The sequence below is a fragment of the Myxine glutinosa genome, chromosome 4, assembly GCF_964187855.1.
Source record: "Myxine glutinosa chromosome 4, kmMyxGlut1.1, whole genome shotgun sequence".
Lineage (NCBI taxonomy): Eukaryota > Metazoa > Chordata > Myxini > Myxiniformes > Myxinidae > Myxine > Myxine glutinosa.
The window spans coordinates 136,904,265-136,928,248 of record NC_136264.1 but is presented as its reverse complement, the minus strand read 5'-3'; the positions used below and the strand labels follow the sequence as shown (position 1 = coordinate 136,928,248).

At 48.5% G+C, this 23,984-nt stretch overlaps 2 protein-coding genes across 24 annotated transcripts in view; one reads left to right on the top strand and one right to left on the bottom strand.

Moving 5' to 3' along the window:
- Positions 1-23,984, top strand: part of GNB1L (G protein subunit beta 1 like) — a 567,228-nt gene that overhangs the window by 330,294 nt on the left and 212,950 nt on the right. The window lies entirely within an intron of this gene.
- The window catches only part of LOC137425297 (uncharacterized), a 96,215-nt gene continuing 72,624 nt past the window's right edge, over positions 394-23,984 (bottom strand). For 10 of the 23 annotated variants that reach the window (XM_078776499.1, XM_078776500.1, XM_078776503.1 and 7 more), the window contains 6 exons: positions 14,174-14,476; positions 11,828-11,941; positions 8,906-8,979; positions 4,708-5,303; positions 1,577-1,663; positions 394-1,330 (listed from right to left, as the gene is read on the bottom strand). In XM_078776499.1, coding sequence (XP_078632625.1) covers positions 1,160-1,330; positions 1,577-1,663; positions 4,708-5,303; positions 8,906-8,979; positions 11,828-11,941; positions 14,174-14,476 — 1,345 coding nt within the window. In that variant the 3' untranslated portion in view covers positions 394-1,159. Of the gene's footprint in view, positions 1,331-1,576; positions 1,664-4,707; positions 5,304-8,905; positions 8,980-11,827; positions 11,976-14,173; positions 14,477-23,984 lie in introns of all 23 variants that reach the window. The other 13 variants (XM_078776510.1, XM_078776509.1, XM_078776511.1 and 10 more) reach the window with 3 other exon arrangements.

Below are 23,984 nucleotides of genomic sequence, written 5' to 3'. Positions count from 1 at the left end.
TAGTATCAAAACATGTGCAAGACCTGAACAGAAAAATTGATGAAAGCAAAGCACAAGAAAAAAAAAATTCTGTGAGAATATGGCGAAAAAAGTAAGGGGGTGGGGCGGAAGCACCCGGATTGATTAGGGTTAAGTTGTTACGTTAACGGAAACCTATCACAGACGGACGGATGGACAACCCAGAAATATAATTAATGACTGGCGACTTGTCGGTGGAGGCATAAAAAGGAGCTGAGGTGATGTGATGCTCGGGCATTTGAGACGTTTAATTAGCAATGTCCATGTGATGAAAAATATCAAGGTTGCTACCCAATCATGCAATGGAAAGACTTTTGTTGGTGGGTAAAAGTGGAGGTGTGCATGACAATTCAAAGCCAGCCAATGAGCATGAGGGAACAACTGACAAGAGGGTTTTTATTTAAACATGGATCGATACAGGAAAGCGACAGTAATATATCTACATGCTAAAGAAATTGCAGTTCTATTTACAGGGATACACAGTAACAACCCCCACCCCATCCCCTGCAATGGTTAGAGCCACTTTGTTTGAAAATAAAAACAAACTTGCAGTTCCTGCATGGAAAAACCAAAGCAAAGATTCACTTTTTGCACACGAGGTGGGTCGGTGAAGAACATTACTCAGCCAGGAGGAAGAGAAAATGCCGAAGGAAAGCTCTCTCAGTGACCAAGGCTAAGACAAAGGAGTTTGTGACAGTATGCAGAAAGAAAAAGATCATCTTTCCAAAAATTATTGATGGAGTTGTGTTGCTTTTTTCTACAAAATGATCAAAGTTCAGATCGAGCACTCAACCTGTTTTTACAAATGGCTGAAGATTGAATTTGTTTTTCAAACAAGGCAAAGGAGGTGCCCAAGAAGGACTGTGTTGTGTCGTGGGAAACCACCCAGCCTGCTGGTGATCAACTCCACAGAGCACCACATCCTGCGGATACATGCTGGGAAGCATATCAGATTTGCCAACTCACTTTGGACAGGTACTTACATTTTGGTAGCGAAAAATGCACAATTTAACCGATTAAATGGTACACCACAAGTAACAGCTACTTTACAAATCGAACGGTAATCAAACAGCTCCCCAACAACCTGAGATACCGCTTTGTCCACTCATGAGATTCGACCGCAGGCCTCCCGGCGAGTGTGTTAAGCGTCTCCGTCCATGCCGTGCAACGCCGAGTTGAACCCCAGCCCGGCTCCCCGCTGCGTGTGCGTGTGAGCACGTGCGGCCATGTACTGCGCATCCAACGCGCGAAACACCTGCTCCTGTTGCTGCAACGTCTCGAGGCACTCGTCTGTGCTCGCTGCTGCCTGTTGCTACTCGGGGACACACGCACCCCAAAGGATCAGAGCACTCAGACGTAAAACTGCAACAGTTATTGTACTCCCAACTACATTCAGGACAGAAAATGATGAAGATGTGAACGTCAGAACAAAAACAGTTGCCGTGGAATATTGTAAAGAGTTCGGATCTCGTGCCAAAAACATGAGCAAAACGTACATTAAAAACAAAAGTAAGTACATTCTACAAGTTACCATTTCATTCAACCACTGCCCTCCTACCTGTATTCCCATGAGCTTACGGAACTTTGCATTCTGTCCTTGGTCTCCAAAGTTGAGCTTTTTCCAATGTTCCTCAGTCTGAGATTTCTGTTGAAATGAGGATCGTAAAAAGAATTCGCATTACGAAACAAAAATGACAAATATCAATGTTGCTACGAGGTCAAATTGTTGATGCAATGATTTGGGAAGGTGGAATTTGAGAGCACATTTAACCAGGCCAGGCATTTTGGGAAGATCAGCAGCAACAGGAGCATTCATTTGCTGGAAGACACAGCAGCATCACGGCCATTTTGGGGAAGGCTATGACGTGCAGGGATAATTTTCAAACGATCGGCCAGTCCAATCGCAGCAGGTTCCGCACAAGAAGTTTGTGTCCTTGGTTTTGGTTACACTGCAGTTCAACAACACCTTATGTCCTTGAAAAGTTGCAGGCACAGTCGAACCCAACCTTAGTTTGAGCTTGCGTTATTTAATGAGCAAGGAAATGTCACCTCGAGAGCAAACTCCTCGCCCTCCAGGATCCTCCTCTCACCACAAAACAATCTCGTTTGATGATCACTTTCAGAATTGTACATTTCATTATCACCTTGTGTTTGGGGTAGATAAATACAGGGTGAGCCAGAAATAAGGTTATTTTTAAGACTCGTGTAAAGGTAATAAAAAGTTGCATTTCAAAACAAATTCTTAAAAGAAAGTAACAAACATGACCATTTATTTGTGGAAAAGACCTAGGAGATGCGCACCATTTCGTCTGGCACATTCCTCAAATCCTGGACGCCAATTATTTATGACGTTCTGCAACATGGCCATGATAATCTCACTATAATTCACCAAATGTCCATCTGTCTGTCCGTTCGAAGGTACCGTAAAAACTGCTGAACCGATCGCAAAGATATTTTCGGTGGATAATCCTGGGATCCCCAGGAGTAAAATAGGCTATTTAGTTTTTCCAATTTCAGCTTTAGTCTCCAGCATTCTCAGGTTTGGACTCCCGCATAACATTCGCGTTCGCATGACGTTCATTGACATCTTCTTACGTCGAGCAACGGTACCCGCCGTATGGGCGGGGCTTCAATTGGGAGGCCCAAATGAAAAGGCTAAATATCGGAAATTGAAGGCGTTTTTTTCTTTTAAACGATTTATATAAACATCCGTTAAATCTCGATCGGTGTGAACACGATTATCGATCACGATTTGAAACACGATGGAATAATATTTACCGATATGAACAGTGATGTGGCTTTTATTGAAATTCTAAAGATACTGTTCTGATTTTGATGATTTGCGTGTGATGTGATTCAACGGACGTTTATATGAATCGTTTAAAATAAAATAAAAAGCCTTCAATTTCTGATATTTTGGCATCGCCATATGCAGATTCGCCACGGACCCACGATCGATGTTTCTATACGTGAACGTATCCGTTTGTTTGCGAACAGGTACGTTTTTCATGGAAGTCCTTCACGAACTTGCTGTCCGTGTCTGACGTGTGACTGAAGGTGCTACAGGAATGTGGAATTTATTGGTTTCATGCTTTAGCATTCACTGTATCTGCATTGACTGTTTGCTTCTGGCCTCCCACCCATGCGTAGCACAGGTATTTTTCTAGTATCATTGATTTCACATCTGTTTTCCTTAAGTTCATGAAGAGTTTGTGAACGGTTAACATACACTTTTGTCCTTTAGATATGACCACAATAAATAATCACATGCAGTCAAATCGTGTGACCTCGCTGGCCATGGAATATCGCCGTTTCTGGAAATGACGTGCTTTGGAAAGAGCGCCCTTACAGTAGTCATGGACACTGGCGGTGTGGGAGGTTGCACCATTTTGCTGAAACTACGTCATTGGGCTCACTTCTACAAATCTGTTTAATTCGCTGGAGAGGTAGTTAGAAACCATGTCGGTATATCGAGCTACAGTAACAGTGATGGCATTTCCGTTATCGTTCTCAAAGAAGTAAGGCCCTATGATGCCGAACGACGAAAGTGGACACCACACTGTGACTTTGGGACTGTGTAACAATTTCATGTGCATTTCTCTTGGGTTTTCGGCTGCCCAAAAACGAGTATTTTGCTTGTTGATAAAGCCACACAGATGAAAATATGCTTCGTCAGACATGAACAAATTGTTAGCAATGTTTTGGTTTTCATTTCCATCCATAAATGAAAGCATTCCCTCAGAAGAATTATTGCGGGCAATCTCATCATCTTGGCTTGAACAGCCATCTTCAAGCCCAGGAAAAAGTAATGGGATTGAACAGAGTCAAACTGAGGAAGTTGGTTCCATAGGTAAGAGGGAAGAGGAACAAATGAGTGAAGGTAAGCAGTGAGCCTGGGTTTTGAGAGTTTCACCAAAAGTGCATTAGCAGCAGACCACATGTGACCTGCAGATACATGGGGGAAGGGAGTAGGCAGATCAAGGAAATGCCAGAAAGGAGGTGGTAGAAGACAGAGGCCATCAACCTGTCTGAAATGCAAGAGTAACAGGCCCAGAGATTAATCTTCATCGGGGGAGATTCCTATGATTTTGAGGGCCTTGGTTTCTGCAACCACAAGAAGTGCAAGGCATGAGGCAGGGCACGTCAGCCCAAAGGGGATAGCAGTCCTCCAGGTTGTAGATGAAGTCCTTGTGAGTTGATAAAATTTCAGATTTGCCAAAGAAAAACTCTGCCGAACAGTGAATGTCCATTTGGCACCTGGCTTAAGAGGCCAAATTGGATATATGGTTTGCCCAAGACCAAGACCATGGTTGATGTTAATGCCTAAAAGTGTGAGTGACTAAACTTCTTGACACGGTTGTCGCCTAATGCATGTCGCCATGTCCATTGCAATTAATATTAAACGATATCGATGTCTACTGATGTTGTCCCAAAGTGGTACATGTACAAGGTCTTCCCATGAGCTTTATATAATGTTTAAATATATAAAGAGGAAATATATAATATAAAGAGGAAAGCAAAATAAAGCCCAAAATGATACACGTATACCCACTGTGAAGGTGCCCAAGTACACAGTAAGGCTGGGCCAACGATGCACACTCCAAGACAAAGATGCCGCAAGCTCAGTTTGTAGTTTACAGCATGGGCCTGGACACAGACACGACCGCAAAGACAGAAAAACCAACTCACACCATCTTTGCCTTGCCAGAGCTTCTTCTTTTTCGCACCAACTTCCACACTCTTCAGCAGAAGTCCTTCTCCAGGGGAACATAGAGATAGAGTTGGAGTCGGGTTTGTGATCCCTGTTGAAACACCGATCCCGGAGGTTGCCGCTGCTGTAGCTGCAGCTTGTGCCTGCAAAACAGCGAGCTGTGCAACCAGGATGACTTGAGGGTCTATGCCTGTAGATACGTTTGGTTCATTTCCACCAGCTCCAACACCCACATGCCCGACCCCACCTAAAACGGTTGAACCAAGCCCTAAGCCTACAGACCCAAAACCACCGATTCCAAGAAGACCTGCTCCTAAACCTACACCTGTTCGCCCTCCAGTACACATCCCTCCAATGTTCATTCCACCAGAACCAAGGATCCCGAGTCCTCCCACCGGTCCAAGCAAACTCGGGACGGGACCCAATAACCCAGGCATCCCGGCAGCGCCGAGGAGACCAGGAGCACCAACAGTAGAAACCCCAACAACACCACTGACTGTTCCAGCCCCCATGAGAGACGTGTTCCCAGAGGCCAATACGGCAGGAACTCCCTTCTCGGATGCAGCACGAAGTACTGTGGGCAGAAAATGCAAGCAACGTGTTCAGGCGATGATTGTACATCACTTGGCATTCAGTTCACTAAACAAGACAAATAGATCACCAGCAATCAAAAGAGTTAATGCACCACCCTAACAATCTCTTGTGTTCCAACTATGACTTCGCAGCTAACTCTCTTTAATGTTGGACAAAGTTTTTAACATTGTCACGCAAATCTTTTTACAATCGATATGGATCACCTTGTGCACTCTTATATCCTGTACGTGAGGAATGTACATACCTACTGATAAGTGAAAACCATATTGTGCTGCTTGGAATTTAAACAATTTAAAAAAGATTACGTTCATAATGATGAACATTCAGCAAATTGAAGCACCCAGGTTTGATCCCTAATTCAAATGGCCAATTCAATACTCACAGAATATTAACAGCAATAAATTTGCAATGAAAACAATCAGCAGGTGGTGCTTGGAACATGAAAGCCTTAAGGTCAATTACTAGGTTATCCCCCAACCCCCCAAAAAAAAAATAACCCCCAGAAGAAAATAACGGGTTGGTGGCCTCTTCTCCAACCTAGGTCCCTCTTCTCTCTCAACCCTCTCAACCCTCTGATCGATCCCAGCACCTCCAATGCACATGTTGGTTCAATAATCCCATCCTGGTTAAACTCCGAGAATCCATGTTTAACAAACATCTCTATTGGTTTACACTGTTTGTGGAACCACCTTCCTGAGGCTGGTTGATCCCACTCTTCCCCAAGAGCTGCAAAGGCAGGCGGTGCACCACGATCTCACTTCATCCTCCATCTGAACACATGATATTTTCCACCCCCATTAACCTTAACAACTTCAACCCTCTTCCTGGCAGTCATCCCCCTTCCTGGGAAGCTAATGCGTTTCCTTCCCTCTCTTGCATGTTAATTCCTTTGCATGTATCCAACTGTCAGTACGTTGCCATTTTATCCACTATTATCTCGTTCTTCTGTGCGCCTCGATTAAACAATAACCTCCCTTACAATACAACTCCTCATTCAACTTGTTACATGACATAGCCCCCCCACCCCCCCCCCCCCCCCAAAAATCCAGCAAAACCTAATCTTCCCAAAATCACAGAAAGTTCGTTTAACAGAAAGTTCCCTTTTCGTTTGTTTAACCTGAGGTTTGTTGCCCCTTCCATTTTCCCGTTGAGAAATTCACCATTTAAGTAGTGCAACGAAAAACACAAAAGTGCACTTTAGAACATAATGCACAATGTAAAAATGCAGGTCCATGTTCTCATGACTGTCACTATATAACACAAGATGAGGAGGAAGGGCTGCCGAGCGAGAACAGCTCTCCACTATTTTTAAACTCATTTATCTCCCAACATAAGAGGTTTAATACAATCTCTGTGCATAGATACAAGTCAGAATAGTGCAAAGGCACTACACCAGCACACCATGTGATCACACTACATTGATGTGTGACAGGAACACCACGCGCAGACAGCAAAGCCACACACCACGCGCAGACAGCAAAGCCACACACCACGCGCGGACAGCAAAGCCACACAACACGCGCGGACAGCAAAGCCACACGCCACGCGCGGACAGCAAAGCCACACGCCACGCGCGGACAGCAAAGCCACACGCCACGCGCGGACAGCAAAGCCACACGCCACGCGCGGACAGCAAAGCCACACGCCACGCGCGGACAGCAAAGCCACACGCCACGCGCGGACAGCAAAGCCACACGCCACGCGCGGACAGCAAAGCCACACGCCACGCGCGGACAGCAAAGCCACACGCCACGCGCGGACAGCAAAGCCACACGCCACGCGCGGACAGCAAAGCCACACGCCACGCGCGGACAGCAAAGCCACACGCCACGCGCGGACAGCAAAGCCACACGCCACGCGCGGACAGCAAAGCCACACGCCACGCGCGGACAGCAAAGCCACACGCCACGCGCGGACAGCAAAGCCACACGCCACGCGCGGACAGCAAAGCCACACGCCACGCGCGGACAGCAAAGCCACACGCCACGCGCGGACAGCAAAGCCACACGCCACGCGCGGACAGCAAAGCCACACGCCACGCGCGGACAGCAAAGCCACAAGCCACACGCGGACAGCAAAGCCACACGCCACGCGCGGACAGCAAAGCCACACGCCACGCGCGGACAGCAAAGCCACACGCCACGCGCGGACAGCAAAGCCACACGCCACGCGCGGACAGCAAAGCCACACGCCACGCGCGGACAGCAAAGCCACACGCCACGCGCGGACAGCAAAGCCACACGCGGACAGCAAAGCAACACACCACGCGCGGACAGCAAAGCCACACACCACGCGCGGACAGCAAAGCCACACACCACGCGCGGACAGCAAAGCCACACACCACGCGCGGACAGCAAAGCCACACACCACGCGCGGACAGCAAAGCCACACACCACGCGCGGCCAGCAAAGCCACACACCACGCGCGGACAGCAAAGCCACACACCACGCGCGGACAGCAAAGCCACACACCACGCGCGGACAGCAAAGCCACACACCACGCGCGGACAGCAAAGCCACACACCACGCGCGGACAGCAAAGCCACACACCACGCGCGGACAGCAAAGCCACACACCACGCGCGGACAGCAAAGCCACACACCACGCGCGGACAGCAAAGCCACACACCACGCGCGGACAGCAAAGCCACACACCACGCGCGGACAGCAAAGCCACACACCACGCGCGGACAGCAAAGCCACACACCACGCGCGGACAGCAAAGCCACACACCACGCGCGGACAGCAAAGCCACACACCACGCGCGGACAGCAAAGCCACACACCACGCGCGGACAGCAAAGCCACACACCACGCGCGGACAGCAAAGCCACACACCACGCGCGGACAGCAAAGCCACACACCACGCGCGGACAGCAAAGCCACACACCACGCGCGGACAGCAAAGCCACACACCACGCGCGGACAGCAAAGCCACACACCACGCGCGGACAGCAAAGCCACACACCACGCGCGGACAGCAAAGCCACACACCACGCGCGGACAGCAAAGCCACACACCACGCGCGGACAGCAAAGCCACACACCACGCGCGGACAGCAAAGCCACACACCACGCGCGGACAGCAAAGCCACACACCACGCGCGGACAGCAAAGCCACACACCACGCGCGGACAGCAAAGCCACACACCACGCGCGGACAGCAAAGCCACACACCACGCGCGGACAGCAAAGCCACACACCACGCGCGGACAGCAAAGCCACACACCACGCGCGGACAGCAAAGCCACACACCACGCGCGGACAGCAAAGCCACACACCACGCGCGGACAGCAAAGCCACACACCACGCGCGGACAGCAAAGCCACACACCACGCGCGGACAGCAAAGCCACACACCACGCGCGGACAGCAAAGCCACACACCACACGCGGACAGCAAAGCCACACACCACGCGCGGACAGCAAAGCCACACACCACGCGCGGACAGCAAAGCCACACACCACGCGCGGACAGCAAAGCCACACCAAGCGCGGACAGCAAAGCCACACACCACACACAGACAGGAACGCCTCCGCATGTGTGGACAGCCACGTCATCGGGCCCCACTCCTCCACACAATTTACCTGCAGCCTCTTTTTCAGCTTTTTCTTGGATTTCTTTCTCTCGCTTATCCTGGATTTTCTTTGCTCGTTCCAGCCTGCACCACACACAGCCAGATCTCACACCCACTCTTCCATTGATACGGACACACCGGCATTACTCGCATATATGAACACGCATGTCATACACACACAGGCACAACCAGGCACACATGCAAACATATGACATAACAGAATGACGGTTCGTTTATTTTACCCGCAACTTTCATGGTTTGCAAAATCAACAACTTTGCACGTTTAAATACGCATCCAACTAGACTAGACGCAAATACTTCCACATATATTCGCTAGTTACCCAGTCCGATGTAATTGATACGTATCACAAGATAACTGTCAGGGTAATTGCAGCAAAAACAACATTTATACTTTGCCCATTATATATTCCTTTCACCACCCGCAATGTTCTCAAATGTATAAAAAAAAGCTTTGCGTCTCCCTCACTTCAGATTTTTTTTTCAAAATAATCTTCCACCATGCACTCTGAACTCTTCATGCAAACAGCACGCGACTCAAAGCCCTCCACAATATACCAAACTAAAAACAATCAAGACCCTCACCAATCCTTCAAATCCTCCCTCCCCCCAAACCCACTCCTCAAGACACCCTTCTGAAAACACCACACCCTTCCCATCTGCCCCGGGCAGTATCAGGTGCAGCGGTACTCGCAGCTGGGGGTGGGTGCAGGGACGGTACACCAGGACACAATCAACCCATGTGGGAATTTGTGAAAAGTTTTGGAAGGGTACATATCCTCAAATTTTATTTTCCCATGATCTCAAGTTTCCAGAGGCTAAATCATATGTACAAACTGTAGATTTTTAGTGCTTTATAAAAAACATGGCAAAAATAGAATCTTCAAGTTGATCAAAGTCCCCATTACGACATGTGTTGTGCTTCTGCAAACAGGTAGGTAAATGCTCAAAAAACAGGCAGGCAGGGTTATGGGGGTGGACTTAAAGGTAGAGCGTACACGAAGGCCAATGGAACAGGAGAAAGTGTGCGCGTGCACACATGTACGTACACGCGCGCATACGCACGCACACACACACACACACACACACACACACACACACACACACACACACACACACACACACACACACACACACACACACACACACACACACACACACACACACACACACACACACACACACACACACACACACACCAGGGGAAAGACAATGCTATCAGCAAAAATAATGAACAACACAACAACAACATGCATTTTAAGGCCATTTTCCCTGCTAGAGCGGGGGTTAGCCTTGCGGTCCCCATGACAATCTTCTCCATTTTGCCCTATTTTCTGCATCTCTCCTTGTTAACCCCCTTGCCCGCATTTCTTCTTCCACTATCTTTAGCCAAGTCTTTCTCGGTCTTCCCCGTCCTCTACTTCCTTCAACATTCATTTCCATCACTCTTCTCAACCAGTCACTTTCATCCTTCCTCAACACATGACCAAACCATCTCAACCTGTTCCTCTTCACAGCATCAATCACAGGCTCTATTCCCATCATCTTTCGCAATTCATCATTTGTCTTCCTCTCTCTCAACGATACTCTGCACATCCACCGAACCATTCGCATTTCCACCCTTTCCAGCCTTCGTTGCTGCTCGACGTTCATTACCCATGTCTCGCTCCCATAAATCATAACACTTCTCACACATGCAGCATACACCTTTCCCTTCAGCTTCAACGACACTCCTCCTCATCAGCACGCCACTCAGTTCCCGAAACTTCTTCCATGCACATCTCACTCGAGCAACCGTTGCAGAGTCTGATCCACCTTCTCCATTCAGCATGTCTCCGAGGTAGCAAAATGTTTTCACACCTTCCAGCTTCACGCCGTCTCCAAGATCCAACTCAACATTTCCTCCATCTGCAGCTCCCTCTGTGCACACCTTACATTTGAATGTAGCTGCCACACTGGTTAATGACCCTCTCAGACCACTACATTTTTGATGAACACACTCAGCTCACATTGTACATTGAATGGAATTCACTCTAACACCCTTCCTGCACACAGCACATGGCCACTTCCCAGTTCTTTCCACCTCACCACATGCTTTACCACTTGCCATCACCTTCGTTTTTCCGATATTCACCTTCAGACCTTTTGTCTCCATACATTCCTTCCACTTGTTCATCTTTTCCTTCAGTCCATCCATACTTTCCGCAATCAACACCAGATCATCTGCATACAACTCCCACGGTAAACCCTCCTTTACGTTCTGAGCCAGCACCTCCATCACAGCTACAAATAGTAGTGGAATTAGTACCAACCCCTGATGCACTCCCACCTTCACCTCAAACTCACCACTGTTCCCGTCCTTCGTCCTTACAGCTGTGCGCGCTCTTTTGTACATTGCCATCACAACTCTGATCAACCATTCCTCCACTTCCAACTTAAAAATAACAATGTACCACATTTAACCACATTTAGAGGCCATTTAGTGTGCAAATGTCAAAGATGCCCTAAGAAATACACACAAGCGCAAACAAACACACACGTGAACTGCACAACCAGGAAGAGGCAAAAAGAAGTCCCTCTGAGCAGGAATGTCAAGAGGTCACTCAGCTAGCAAGCTGACCAGCTGTCCACGCCTGTGCGCCGCTGGGAGTTACCTGGCGCCATCGAGCTCCAAAGTGCCGTGCTCTCCAGCACGCCTCTTCAATCTACCGAAGTGCTGTGTGTGCATTACATGAGGCTGCATTAACGCTGGGCTCCCACAACACACAGATGGTCTTGCAAGTCCCTCGCCCACCCACACATTGTTCATCCCGAGACATTGTACCAGCAACCAAGCCCTTCCAAACCCATTCAAGTGCCCCCCTGTCCTTTCTCTCCTTCTTCCTCCTCTCCCTTTATGTGCTGTGCTTCTTACCGCCTGGCCAATGCTTCTTGTGCATCCATGGCTTTGCTTTTTCCCCAGCCCCAACTCTGACTGTGGCTCCTTTTTCCTTTGACGCCATGGCTGGAGCTGCGGCTATGCCGTGGCCTGTTGAAAGCATGCAGTTTGGATGCATCACGAGCTGGGAAACGTGGACAACAAGGGCATGGCAAAAAGTGATGTGTACATGGAGAGAGCATTATGGCTGGAAATGTTGGAAACAATACAATGTTTATCCCAGTTACATGCGGTGCTGATCCTCTTAAAAACTTTGAGGGACAGTCTATCAGGTACTATGGTACAGGACTGTTGGAAGCCATATCCTTGCTGAACAGGGAACCAGATATAGCAGATGGAATATAATTGGCTGAGCGATTAAGAAGACAACTGTAAGTTAGTATTCCTCTTTTCAAGTTATTGCCATAGCCAAAAGGCAGGCAGACTGCACTCATGTCCCTGCAAGTGACATGGGGCTAAAGGAGAATGAAAATTTGGTCCACTGCATGGGACCTGACAAAACGTAGTTGTGAAATTCAAAGCCTTGGGCGGAATCAGCATCTCCACACAGGTTGGCAGAGTGCATTGCTCACTGCTCACACAGAAAATTATCACATAAAAAAAAAAATATATATATATATATATATATATATATATATATATATATAGATAGATAGATAGATAGATATATATATATACACACTGTGTTCAAAAAGTATCCGACCTTTATTTTTCGTGCGTAAAAAAAAAGAAGCTAGGGAGGCGTTGATTGGTGCACGTATGTAGGCGATCTTAATGCGCTTAATGTGCACGCGTGAATTTTTTCCCACCTGCAGAAGCTGTCATTCGACGGCAGACCGCCGATGAGTGAGGACATGTAAGTGAGCGCCGTCGGATTTTCGTTTTTGACAAAATAACGGAAAAACTTGAACGCTACTGCATCAAATTTTGTGTAAAGCTTGGCGATTCCCAAGTGGAAACGATCCGCAAGATTCAACACCGTTCATTCCATTATGAAGGAGGATTTGGGCTTCAGGAGAATCTCAGCGAAGTTCGTACCAAAGCTGCTAACGATTGAGCAGAAGCAACTCCGTTTGGAGATCGCACAGGACATGCTGGAGACTGTGAACAGCGATCCCAGCTTCCTCAACACAGTGATCACTGGCGATGAGTCCTGGGTTTATGGGTACGACCCAGAAACCAAGGTGCAGTTTTGATGCAAGTTTGATGAAACACAAAATTTGATGCAGTAGCGTTGTTCAAGTTTTTCCGTCATTTTGTCAAAAACGAAAATCCGACGGCGCTCACTTACATGTCCTCACTCATCGGCGGTCTGCCGTCGAATGACAGCTTCTGCAGGTGGGAAAAAATTCACGCGTGCGCATTAGGATCGCCTACATACGTGCACCAATCAACGCCTCCCTAGCTTCTTTTTTTTTTTACGCACAAAAAATAAAGGTCGGATACTTTTTGAACACACTACGTATACACATGCATAGACATAAATGATCACGATGTTAAATGATTAAATATTGATTAAATATTTACATTATACGTTATACATTATATTTACATTATATTATATTTGCATTATTATATGTTATTTACATTATATTATATTTACATCAGTTAAATGATTAAATGATTACTAAGCCTCAACTATGGTAAAAAAAAATTTTTTTTAACCCACTACAGCAAACGTGGTCTCGCCACCATCAATCCCACAACAATCACGTTTGTTAATCGTTTATCAGCCTTGTTCATCTTGTAAACCCAAGCCATTAGCCAAAGGCCATTATAATTTGAAGAACCGTAAGTTTGTCCTCTTGCTCCGCCATGTTTGAACGTCATCGCTTTACGTGAGCATCAATATCGATCAACATTCCTTATACTTAAAATGGTCACAAACTGTGTTCAGTTACCTTGGTCCCACTCTCACTATGTTATCCTGCTCAGTGTAAACACTGATGGGTGATCAGCAGGTCCATAGCACAATGATTAAAAGTCAAGTGACACCTTGATGAAACAATGATTAACTTTTACATGAAGCTTGACTGCTGTGTGTCAAAAAAGAAGAATGACAAAACAAAAAATTACCTTGAAGCCAAAGAAATAAATGAAATCAAAATTAAACATTTACTATTTGTAAGGTCGAGTGTACATGATATTCTATATTTCTACCCAAGTTTTCAACCACTTCCCTCCTATCATTTAAGCTCTTATGTGAGTTTTAATGCTTCTTCAAAGTTAATATACATGCCATTAGCACTGGCAAGACAGAAAATTAACATCAAGAGCAACAATTCAGTCTTCAAACAGAGAGGAAGAGAAACATCGCCTTACCGACTACGACTACGACTGCGGCTGCGGCTGCGATGGGGGTGGCGCGGCCGCCCGGGCGGCGGCCTCCACGGAGAGGGAGAGCGACGACGAAACGGACGGCGCATGCGCCATCTGCGAGGAGATCGGTGGCGGCCCCTTGATCGCGAGCACGAGCGAGAACGTCGGCGCCGGTTGCGAGAGAGAGAGCGTGATCGGGATCGAGAGTAGGAGCGGGACCGTCGCCTCCTGTCCCGGGAATGGGAACGCTTACGGTTCCAAGATCGAGATCGAGACCTTGAATTAGAACGTCCAGAACTACGTTTCCTGTGCAAAATTTTATTTTCACAGTCAGTCAGTTTGCAAACTACTTCTTTAGCTACCCAAAGCAATTTCAGTGCCTTGTTGATGACATTTACAAATCCAATAGAACAATCACTCAAATACTACACACACTGTTCCTGGACAATTACAACAATACTTCAGTGATAATTATCATCAGGCAGAGTCATGCATTCGAAGATTCCAACTCCAAAGACTGCCATAAAACACACACATTCATATTTTCAACAACAAGCAACAATGTCATATCTTATCGTTTTCCCCATTTATAACATGGCAGTGAAGCACATGTCAGGGATGCACAAAATAAAATTGTGCAATTCAAAAAGGAGAAAATAGCTAATAAAATAATTCCTGTTCTATTTTATTGTTCAAAGCTGGGTAATTTAATTAGTTTAGTTAAATATATATATATATATATATATATATATATATATATATGTTACTTTTTCATCGTTCGAGGTCCCACACAATGTGGCTGCCAAAGTGTCTCGCACAAAAAGAGTTTGGTCTCGTCACATCGCAAAGCATACTTCGCACATTTGGGAAAATAAGAACAAAGTAGAATGGCACGTGCAGCACGCATAGTCTCGCCTCGCACATTCATTCTGAACAAACATACCATCGTTAACCGAACACACAACTATTCAACTATTATGGGCCACTCCTATTTTTGCCCATATACCCATATCATCCACACACCCTATTATGTCACAGTTTCTGGCATGGATTACAAACTTCATAAATTAAAATCTTTGCCGACATCAGGTCACAGATCAGATATATGAAGTTTCAGATTTTTCAGATAAGGATTTAGATTCAACCAATTATGGCTGGAATACTACTTCACCAATGACGTTATCCTTATCACACTATATACCCCATGTGGAGTTGATGACGTGCCAAGTTTCAATTTTTTTTCACCGAGCGGTTTCGGAGAATATTGTTGCGAATATGGAATTTGGCCTCCATATCCGCTTGTAAATATTCCCCTATTTTCTCCGATACTCCCCAACTCTCCCTTACCCCATTCCCTAGTCCCATTGTCTGTAAACAACACCCATTAGAGCCGATCTTCCCCTTCATCCCCCCATTAAATGTCGTGCCCAGGTCCCCCGCACCACACGTAGACAATTATAGGACATCTTGCTAGTTATTCTTAATCTATGTCAGTTAAGGACTTGTTTCCATTAATTATGACTCTTCGTTGCACCAGAATGTGATGATATGGCACCAGTAGGAGTTTAGGACCTTCCCATACCTCCCCGCATCTCTTCCCATCATCTCAAGCTCCAACAACAACCACAACAACAGCGGCTTTGCGTCCTCACTCCGGCTCGGTTGGCCGCCATTGAACATGTGCTCGACGGGGTTACCCAGAAGGGGGCTCCCTGTCGGCCCCTCGTCAAGGGCGGAGCCGGTAACCCCCGCACCCAATGAGAAGCCATGGGCCGATGCCATATGGGGCGGAGCTAACGAGCGAGGGCGTGACTCCCCGCCGGATATACGCGGCCCCGCGCCGGACGTGACGTGAGATGCGCCCCGAGCTTGGAAGAACAAGACGCCACCCTCCCGAGCGCTGAGCGACCTCCCCGGCATCTCCACCAAAGTCGCGACCCACGAGCGCTGAGAGACCTCCTGCATCTGTTGGGCCGCGCCATCCTGTCCCTGAGCACAAGGTGCACCTTGTGCTGGCCATCAAATACCCGCTTTCCTTGTCATCAAACCCCGTGTGAGTGAGCCTAGTCCCGTTTATCTGTGGTCTGTCTAGGGTTAATATAAGGTTGTGTCTAAGTGCCCACCTTCCTATGTTTCCCTCTTGTCCCTGTAATCTAACCTTTTCCGCCTTAATATAACCTCCTCCGGAGGTCTTGAGAACTGAACCCCTGGTGTCGTATTGTGTGATTATAATCCAGCCGTGTGTCTTCTTTTTCTTTCCTATTGAGCCAGCATAGCGCGGCTTCGTCGACGTTCGAGTACAATCGGGTAACTTGTACGGATACGGCGGCCATCCCGCTCGGCCCACCATACCATCAAAGTCGTATCCGTAACAATTGGTGTCGGGAGTGAGATTCGAGGCCCGACCAAATTTTGAAGGAAAAAAAAAAAACGAATAGAGGAAAAAAAACAATTTGGTCAAAATTTGGAGCGGCCGAAATTTGTTTTGTTTTACGAAACTCGAATTTTGCAAGTCGCGCTATGGCGGATCAAGACGGCTGGGGTCCGGTAGGGGAGAGTGAGGTAGGGTCGATCCAGGACCAAAATGAGGGACGTGAGGAGAGCGAAACAGCGAGGGTAGCAGGCGCGCAAAATGGCGCCTCGCTGGTCACCGCGCCGGCGACCGTGACAGCGCCCCTGGTGGATCCGAACCTTTTCCTCCTGCAAATGGGGGCCCTTATGGACAGGCTAGAAGCCAAAATGGGACAAATGGGGAACCGGATGGATGCTCAGAGTGAGCAAATGAGGGTTGATAGTGGGCGAATGGAGGGCCAAATGGGGGTAATGGGAAACCAAATGGGGGTAATGGGAAACCAAATGGGGGTAATGAGGGACGAAGCGAGGGGTACCAGTGAGAAGTTAGACAATAATTTTGAGGAGTTAGACAAGAAAATTGAGAAGTTAGACAATAATTTTGAGGAGTTAGACAAGAAAATTGGGAAGTTAGACAATAATTTTGAGGGGTTAGACAACGGGATAAAAGAGGTGAAACATGGGTTAACGGGGGTAGAAAACAGAATGGCCGCTCAAGAGAATCAAATGGAAGGGATGCAAAAAGGGTTAGAGGGGTTAGAAAACAGTATGGAAGGCAAATTGAGGGACATGAGGGACCAAGCGGAAAGGGAAGTTAAACAAATGGAGCAGCAGATAGAGGGGGTCAGAATGGGGGTAGAAACCAAACTGGATGCTCACAGGGAGGAAATGGAGCAGATGAGGGTGGCATCTGGGCAGGAGATGCAAGTGATGGGAGAGGAGATCAGAAGAGGAGTGAGTGAGGAGGTCGGAGGAGTGCGCGAGGAGGTGAGGCACTGTAAGGAGCGCATGGAGAAAGAGGTGAGAAAGGGGACTGTAAAATTGCAAGGTGGTATAGAGGAGTTGACGCTGGGAGTAGAACAACTGACAGTGGGACAAAAGGAGTTGGGGGACCAGGTAAAGAAGAACACAGCGGTAATAGAGGGTTTAAAATCGACACAGAAGGAGATGAAAAAGGACGTAGGGGTAATTAAAAAAGAGTGTCAGACGGTACATGAGGACCTGACGAGGAAAATGGACAAGGTGGTAGAGGTAATGGAGGTTAAAGAGCGGGAGGTGCGGGAGCACATAGAAAAAAATAAAGTGGAGTTAGAGGAAGAACTTAAAGGGGCGCACGAAGAGATGAAGGAGATGAAGCAAAAATTAGAAGAAGTGGAAGAAGGGGTGAGCGAAATTAAAAAGCGACGGAGAGAGGATAAGAAAGAGATAAAGGAGGAAGTAAAAGAATTGGTCCAAAGTCTGTATTTGAATCGTGATGATGTGCTCATTAACCGGATGAGGGATTCGCAGGTGATGGAGGAGAAGCGAAAAGAAAGAGGACCCGGTGTAAGTGGTGACCAATATGGTCGTGCGTATGATGCGCCAGGTGATTTAATAAGCTTGGGGGTCGAGATAGACCCGGGTGTTCGTGAGAGGCCGTTGGTGAAGTGTGCGACAGGTCTGGTGTGCGAAAAAGGAGGTGTGCAAGAAAGTCCGACTCTGGGGTGTGTGAGGAAAAAGTGTGTGCCAAGGAGTGAGTGTGCTGGCGAGAGTGAGTCGGTCGTAGCGCGTGTGCGAGGGAGCACATGGAAGCGTGGTGTGGTGAGTGTTACAGAGGGTGTGACGGGAGAGTGTGCGCAGGAGTGTGCGCGAGAAAGGTGTGTGACGGACAGGTGCATGAGGAAAGAGTGCGCTGTCAGAAGTAAGGAAGAGTGTCCACCTGTGGTGAGTGTTACAGAGGGTGTGACGGGAGAGTGTGCGCAGGAGTGTGCGCGAGAAAGGTGTGTGACGGACAGGTGCATGAGGAAAGAGTGCGCTGTCAGAAGTAAGGAAGAGTGTCCACCTGTGGTGAGTGTTACAGAGGGTGTGACGGGAGAGTGTGCGCAGGAGTGTGCGCGAGAAAGGTGTGTGACGGACAGGTGCATGAGGAAAGAGTGTGCTGTCAAGAGTAAGGGTGAGTGCGCTGTCAGGAATGGAGGTGAAAGTAGTGAGAGTGACATGGAGCGTGAGTTAGTTGCGACAGGTGAGCGAGGATGTACACCTGGGATGGAAGGATGTACACCTGGAATGGTAGAGCGTGAGTGGGAATGCACGCTGGAGTTGGTGGTGAGGCACGTGGTTGGGTGTGCGAATGAGAGCACACCTGTGATTGTCACAGAGGAGGTGACTGAGGAGGGGGCGCGAAGAGGTGTTTTGGTGAGGTGTGCGACCAACGAATGTGTGCCAAAGTGTTCGGTGGTCAGGTGTGTGACCAAGTCTGTGAGTGGAATGAGTGTACCTGGGTGTGTAAGGAAAGGTACGAGGAGCATGGGCACGGCTGGATGTGTGAGCAAGGAACGGGCCACGGGGTGTAAGCGTCCAGGTGAAGCATCGACGTTACACGGGTTAGAGGTTAGAGCGACTTTTAGCCGAAGCAGGCCCTCGGTGCGTGCCGGGCCTCGCTTTGAACGGCCGCGTCCAGGCTCCACTAGGCGGAGCTGGCAGCCCGATAGAAAGGGTCGTCATGGCGACCACTTTTTGGTGAGACGTGCCGGCAGGTCGAGATCGGGGCATTGGATGGCTCCGTGCCGAGAAGGTGCGTGGGATCTCGGGCCGGGTAAACCTCCTTCCCTGCACCGAAGGCAGGACGCATCCAGCCGCAGGCACAAAACAACCAGCATCCATTGCTTGGCTTTACGAAGCCGGGCTTTGGACAGGAATTGGCGCACCGAGAGGTATTAGTGAGTCGACTGGGTGATGAGGTTAGTGTTTTGGCCCCGAAATTAGAAAAAGGCGAAATTTGATGATTGGCAAAGGATTGGCAGAGTGATGATTGGTAATGGTACAGTGATTGGCAGATGATTGGCAAATTTTTGATTTGTTGAAATTTGATGTGCAAAATTGGTAGTGAGAGGCCCCCGATGTGGTGGGATGGCATCCTTGCCACCCTTCCCATGTGGTGGGGCAAAGGAGCAATAGCTTATGGGGTGTATGGCAGTGAAAACTAGCCCGGGTGGGTTAGGATATGGTGTGTAGGGATCTAGAAGATGACATTAGGTAACGTTAAGTTTAGTTAGTGACTGATACCTGTAGTGGGGACGCAGGTAGATTAGTATGGATGATAATGACGAGGGAGCGCAATAGTTAAAGGGACGACTGGGAAGCGCAAGTTTCAGAAGGGAGTAGTTAGCTGAGATGATGCCGTGTTTGTGAGAATTGAACAGGTGTGATTGCACAGGTGTGCAACTGGACAGGTGTGTGGAGCAGTGTATGAGTAGTGAGTGTGTGGATCAGCGCGAATGCGCTTGGGGAGAGAAGGGTGCAGGTGGCACCAGGTGTGAGAGCACAGGTGTGCGGGTACAGGTGTGTGGAGAGAGTTGGAGTGAGTGGTACGGAGTGGTGTGCATGGTGCGAAGGTGTGGATGGGGGAAGAGTGGACCCCTTTCGCGAGCACCCGGGGCGGGTAGTGTAAGTGTTAGGTAGAGGGTGCGGGTAAATTGTGGTTGGATATTGGCATTTGTGGTGCGGTTGCAGAATGGTGTTGTGAATGGGTGCATTAGTGTTGTGGAAATGGCTGGGCGTGTAGCCTGTTAGTGTGTGTAGTTGGTTGGGCACTCCACCACTGTGAGGATGTCGGCCAGGTGAGGCCGCAGGTGGGCTCTGGGAGCCGGTAGTTGTGAGTGGGTGCCTGAGGATCCCGGGTGTGGATCGGGCAGCCCAGTGCCAGAGAGGGCACGGAGTGGGGAGAGAGCCAGAGGGCCTTCCCCAGGTAGTTAGGTTAGGGTGAGGAGCAGGTAAGCTCGGAGGCAACTGCAGTGGTGGAGGTGTGCAGGTGGGTAGACCCACTGGGAGAGGTACACGCCGCAGCCCAGAAATTGTGCGAGGGCACCGGGAGATGAATCGGGGGAGTGAGACCCCAAATTGAAGAGCACCACAGTTTGGCCAATGGGAATTGGTTTTTAGAACCCATAGTGTAAGAGGGCCAATGGGTTGGCCGGAGAGAGACCCCGGGTAGTGTAAAGTTGTTAAAGTCATTTAGGAGATAGTTAGGATTGATGAACCTGTCGCACCATACGCAGCCACTTACCTGTGGTGATGATGATGACTCCACACCTGTGTTTTCTTTGTTTGTGTTGCAGAAATGAGAATTGCTGTTGGATTTGTGAGACGCATCACGACGTGGATGAGACATTGGGGTGATTCCATCTCTCCCTCCCTAGGAGGGACTGATGATGAATTGGTAATGGCAAATTATGATGTTGAGTTGGAGATGGCAAATTTTGATGAGAGTTGAAAATGGCAAATTTGATTGGTTAGGAGGGAGAGAAGACGAATTTGGTTTATGGGAGGAACGGGGAAGACAGTAGGGATGTTTGTTGATTTGTAAAGTCGATGTTTATGGGTAGTGTTGTGTTTTGTTGATACAGTAAGGGGTAAGGGAGGGGCCATGTAGGTTACCTGGTGGGGGGGGGCGTACGATAGGAACGTACCTGTCTCACCTGGTTCCCATGTGCCCCCAGTGTGCATCATCTTGTATTGCGTGCACTTTTGCGCCCTTACCACCTTACTCACTTGTTTCTTCTGTTGTCTCCCACCTCCGAGGATCTGGCTTTGGGGTAGAGAGAGAGGAGAGAGAGGTGCTGGCGACGCAGTTGTGGGCCTGCACTTTCGCTGCTTGCTGCCGGGATCGATACACCATATGGACCGCAATGTTTGTGGCCACCCACGATGGACCGCAGTTCGTTTGCGGCCAAGCACCACCCGGGGATGGACCTATGGGTCAACGTGGCACCTATGCCATACAGGTGAACCACTTTTTAGTTAACCACCAAGTGCACCACAAGAAGAGCAAGAGACACCTGCAGGGTTAGGGGTTGTTGAAGTTATTTTTATTCCAATGAACAATGGTGACTGCACCGATTGGTGGTGGGGTGGTGCTTTTGATGCTGGGAAAGGGTGCTCTGCACGTTATTAAAGGGCCGTCGGCCACAGAGCACTCGTGGGTTGGTGTATCGATGTTGGCAAGCGCGCTCTCTCTATGCATAACATCTGCATGTGTTCCTCCAAAAACAGGTCCTGGATCGTAGTGTAAATAGCAGCGTAGTCGTGTAAATAATGCTCCCTACCGGCTGTATGTTTAGTTTGAGGATTCTTTCCGGATTCGGTTATCCTGTGGGTGTGTTTCTGTGAGGAGAAGGGTGCAACGTCGCAGGGGGACATATTTACTCATTTGTGAATATCTGTAAAACTGTCGCACTCAGGGTAGAGTTAATAGTAGAGGGAACTACATTGCGTGCCACACTAAAGTAGGTAAAAATTTATCGGGTCGGGACGCCCCGAGGGTAGAGAAGGGTGCAATGTTGCGAATATGGAATTTGGCCTCCATATCCGCTTGTAAATATTCCCCTATTTTCTCCGATACTCCCCAACTCTCCCTTACCCCATTCCCTAGTCCCATTGTCTGTAAACAACACCCATTAGAGCCGATCTTCCCCTTCATCCCCCCATTAAATGTCGTGCCCAGGTCCCCCGCACCACACGTAGACAATTATAGGACATCTTGCTAGTTATTCTTAATCTATGTCAGTTAAGGACTTGTTTCCATTAATTATGACTCTTCGTTGCACCAGAATGTGATGATATGGCACCAGTAGGAGTTTAGGACCTTCCCATACCTCCCCGCATCTCTTCCCATCATCTCAAGCTCCAACAACAACCACAACAACAGCGGCTTTGCGTCCTCACTCCGGCTCGGTTGGCCGCCATTGAACATGTGCTCGACGGGGTTACCCAGAAGGGGGCTCCCTGTCGGCCCCTCGTCAAGGGCGGAGCCGGTAACCCCCGCACCCAATGAGAAGCCATGGGCCGATGCCATATGGGGCGGAGCTAACGAGCGAGGGCGTGACTCCCCGCCGGATATACGCGGCCCCGCGCCGGACGTGACGTGAGATGCGCCCCGAGCTTGGAAGAACAAGACGCCACCCTCCCGAGCGCTGAGCGACCTCCCCGGCATCTCCACCAAAGTCGCGACCCACGAGCGCTGAGAGACCTCCTGCATCTGTTGGGCCGCGCCATCCTGTCCCTGAGCACAAGGTGCACCTTGTGCTGGCCATCAAATACCCGCTTTCCTTGTCATCAAACCCCGTGTGAGTGAGCCTAGTCCCGTTTATCTGTGGTCTGTCTAGGGTTAATATAAGGTTGTGTCTAAGTGCCCACCTTCCTATGTTTCCCTCTTGTCCCTGTAATCTAACCTTTTCCGCCTTAATATAACCTCCTCCGGAGGTCTTGAGAACTGAACCCCTGGTGTCGTATTGTGTGATTATAATCCAGCCGTGTGTCTTCTTTTTCTTTCCTATTGAGCCAGCATAGCGCGGCTTCGTCGACGTTCGAGTACAATCGGGTAACTTGTACGGATACGGCGGCCATCCCGCTCGGCCCACCATACCATCAAAGTCGTATCCGTAACAATATGATTTCCAATTTTCTTTCCATTAATCCAATATGGCTGCTATACCATGTGACCTATTGCCATTGTTAACAGTAAAATATTCTACATGGAGAATCCCTCCTATGTTTAAAGTTTTGCATCGATCGGACAAGTCGTTGCAGAGAAAACCATTTTAAAAGCGAAAACATATAGACGTGGATGGACGCACACACGCTGGGCCACAGACCAATACCTATACCCAATTCCGCATGCTTTTAATTCTAATACTGTTGTGGAAATCACTCCGAGAGGGTAACATTGCTTTGTATAATTTAGATATCGCATTAATGAATGTCTTAAACTCAGAGAAAGCTTGATGTAATTAATCGTGATATTAGATATGCGGCACTTATATGTCTCGACAGCATACGTCCACCTTTTACAATGTCTGTGTGTAAAAACCGCCATTCTACCCTTTGGAAGCTGTCATTTGTCTCTTTTTGGTGTTTGGGTCGGCCTTCAGGTGGTAGTTTTGACAGGAAAGCAGCACCTCATACAGCTCAAAGAGAGGAGGAGGGACCGCCTTAGTGCCATGTGGGAGATGGGCTGTTCTACACCCATCAAACAGACCTTCGGTCTGATGATGAGTGAGAGGCGAGGGGAGGGAAAAGATGTCATGACATGAAGTGGGGACCAGAGGCAATAAAAACGCACGCAGCGAGGGAAAATCAGCAGATGCCGGGGACCGGAGGTGGAGACTGAGAGGCTGCAGGAGATCTGCAGAGCTGCCACGTCTTGCCACACCTTCACCCAGATAGCCGGGCCTCCCTTCCAGCATCACACATTGGACTCCTGCAT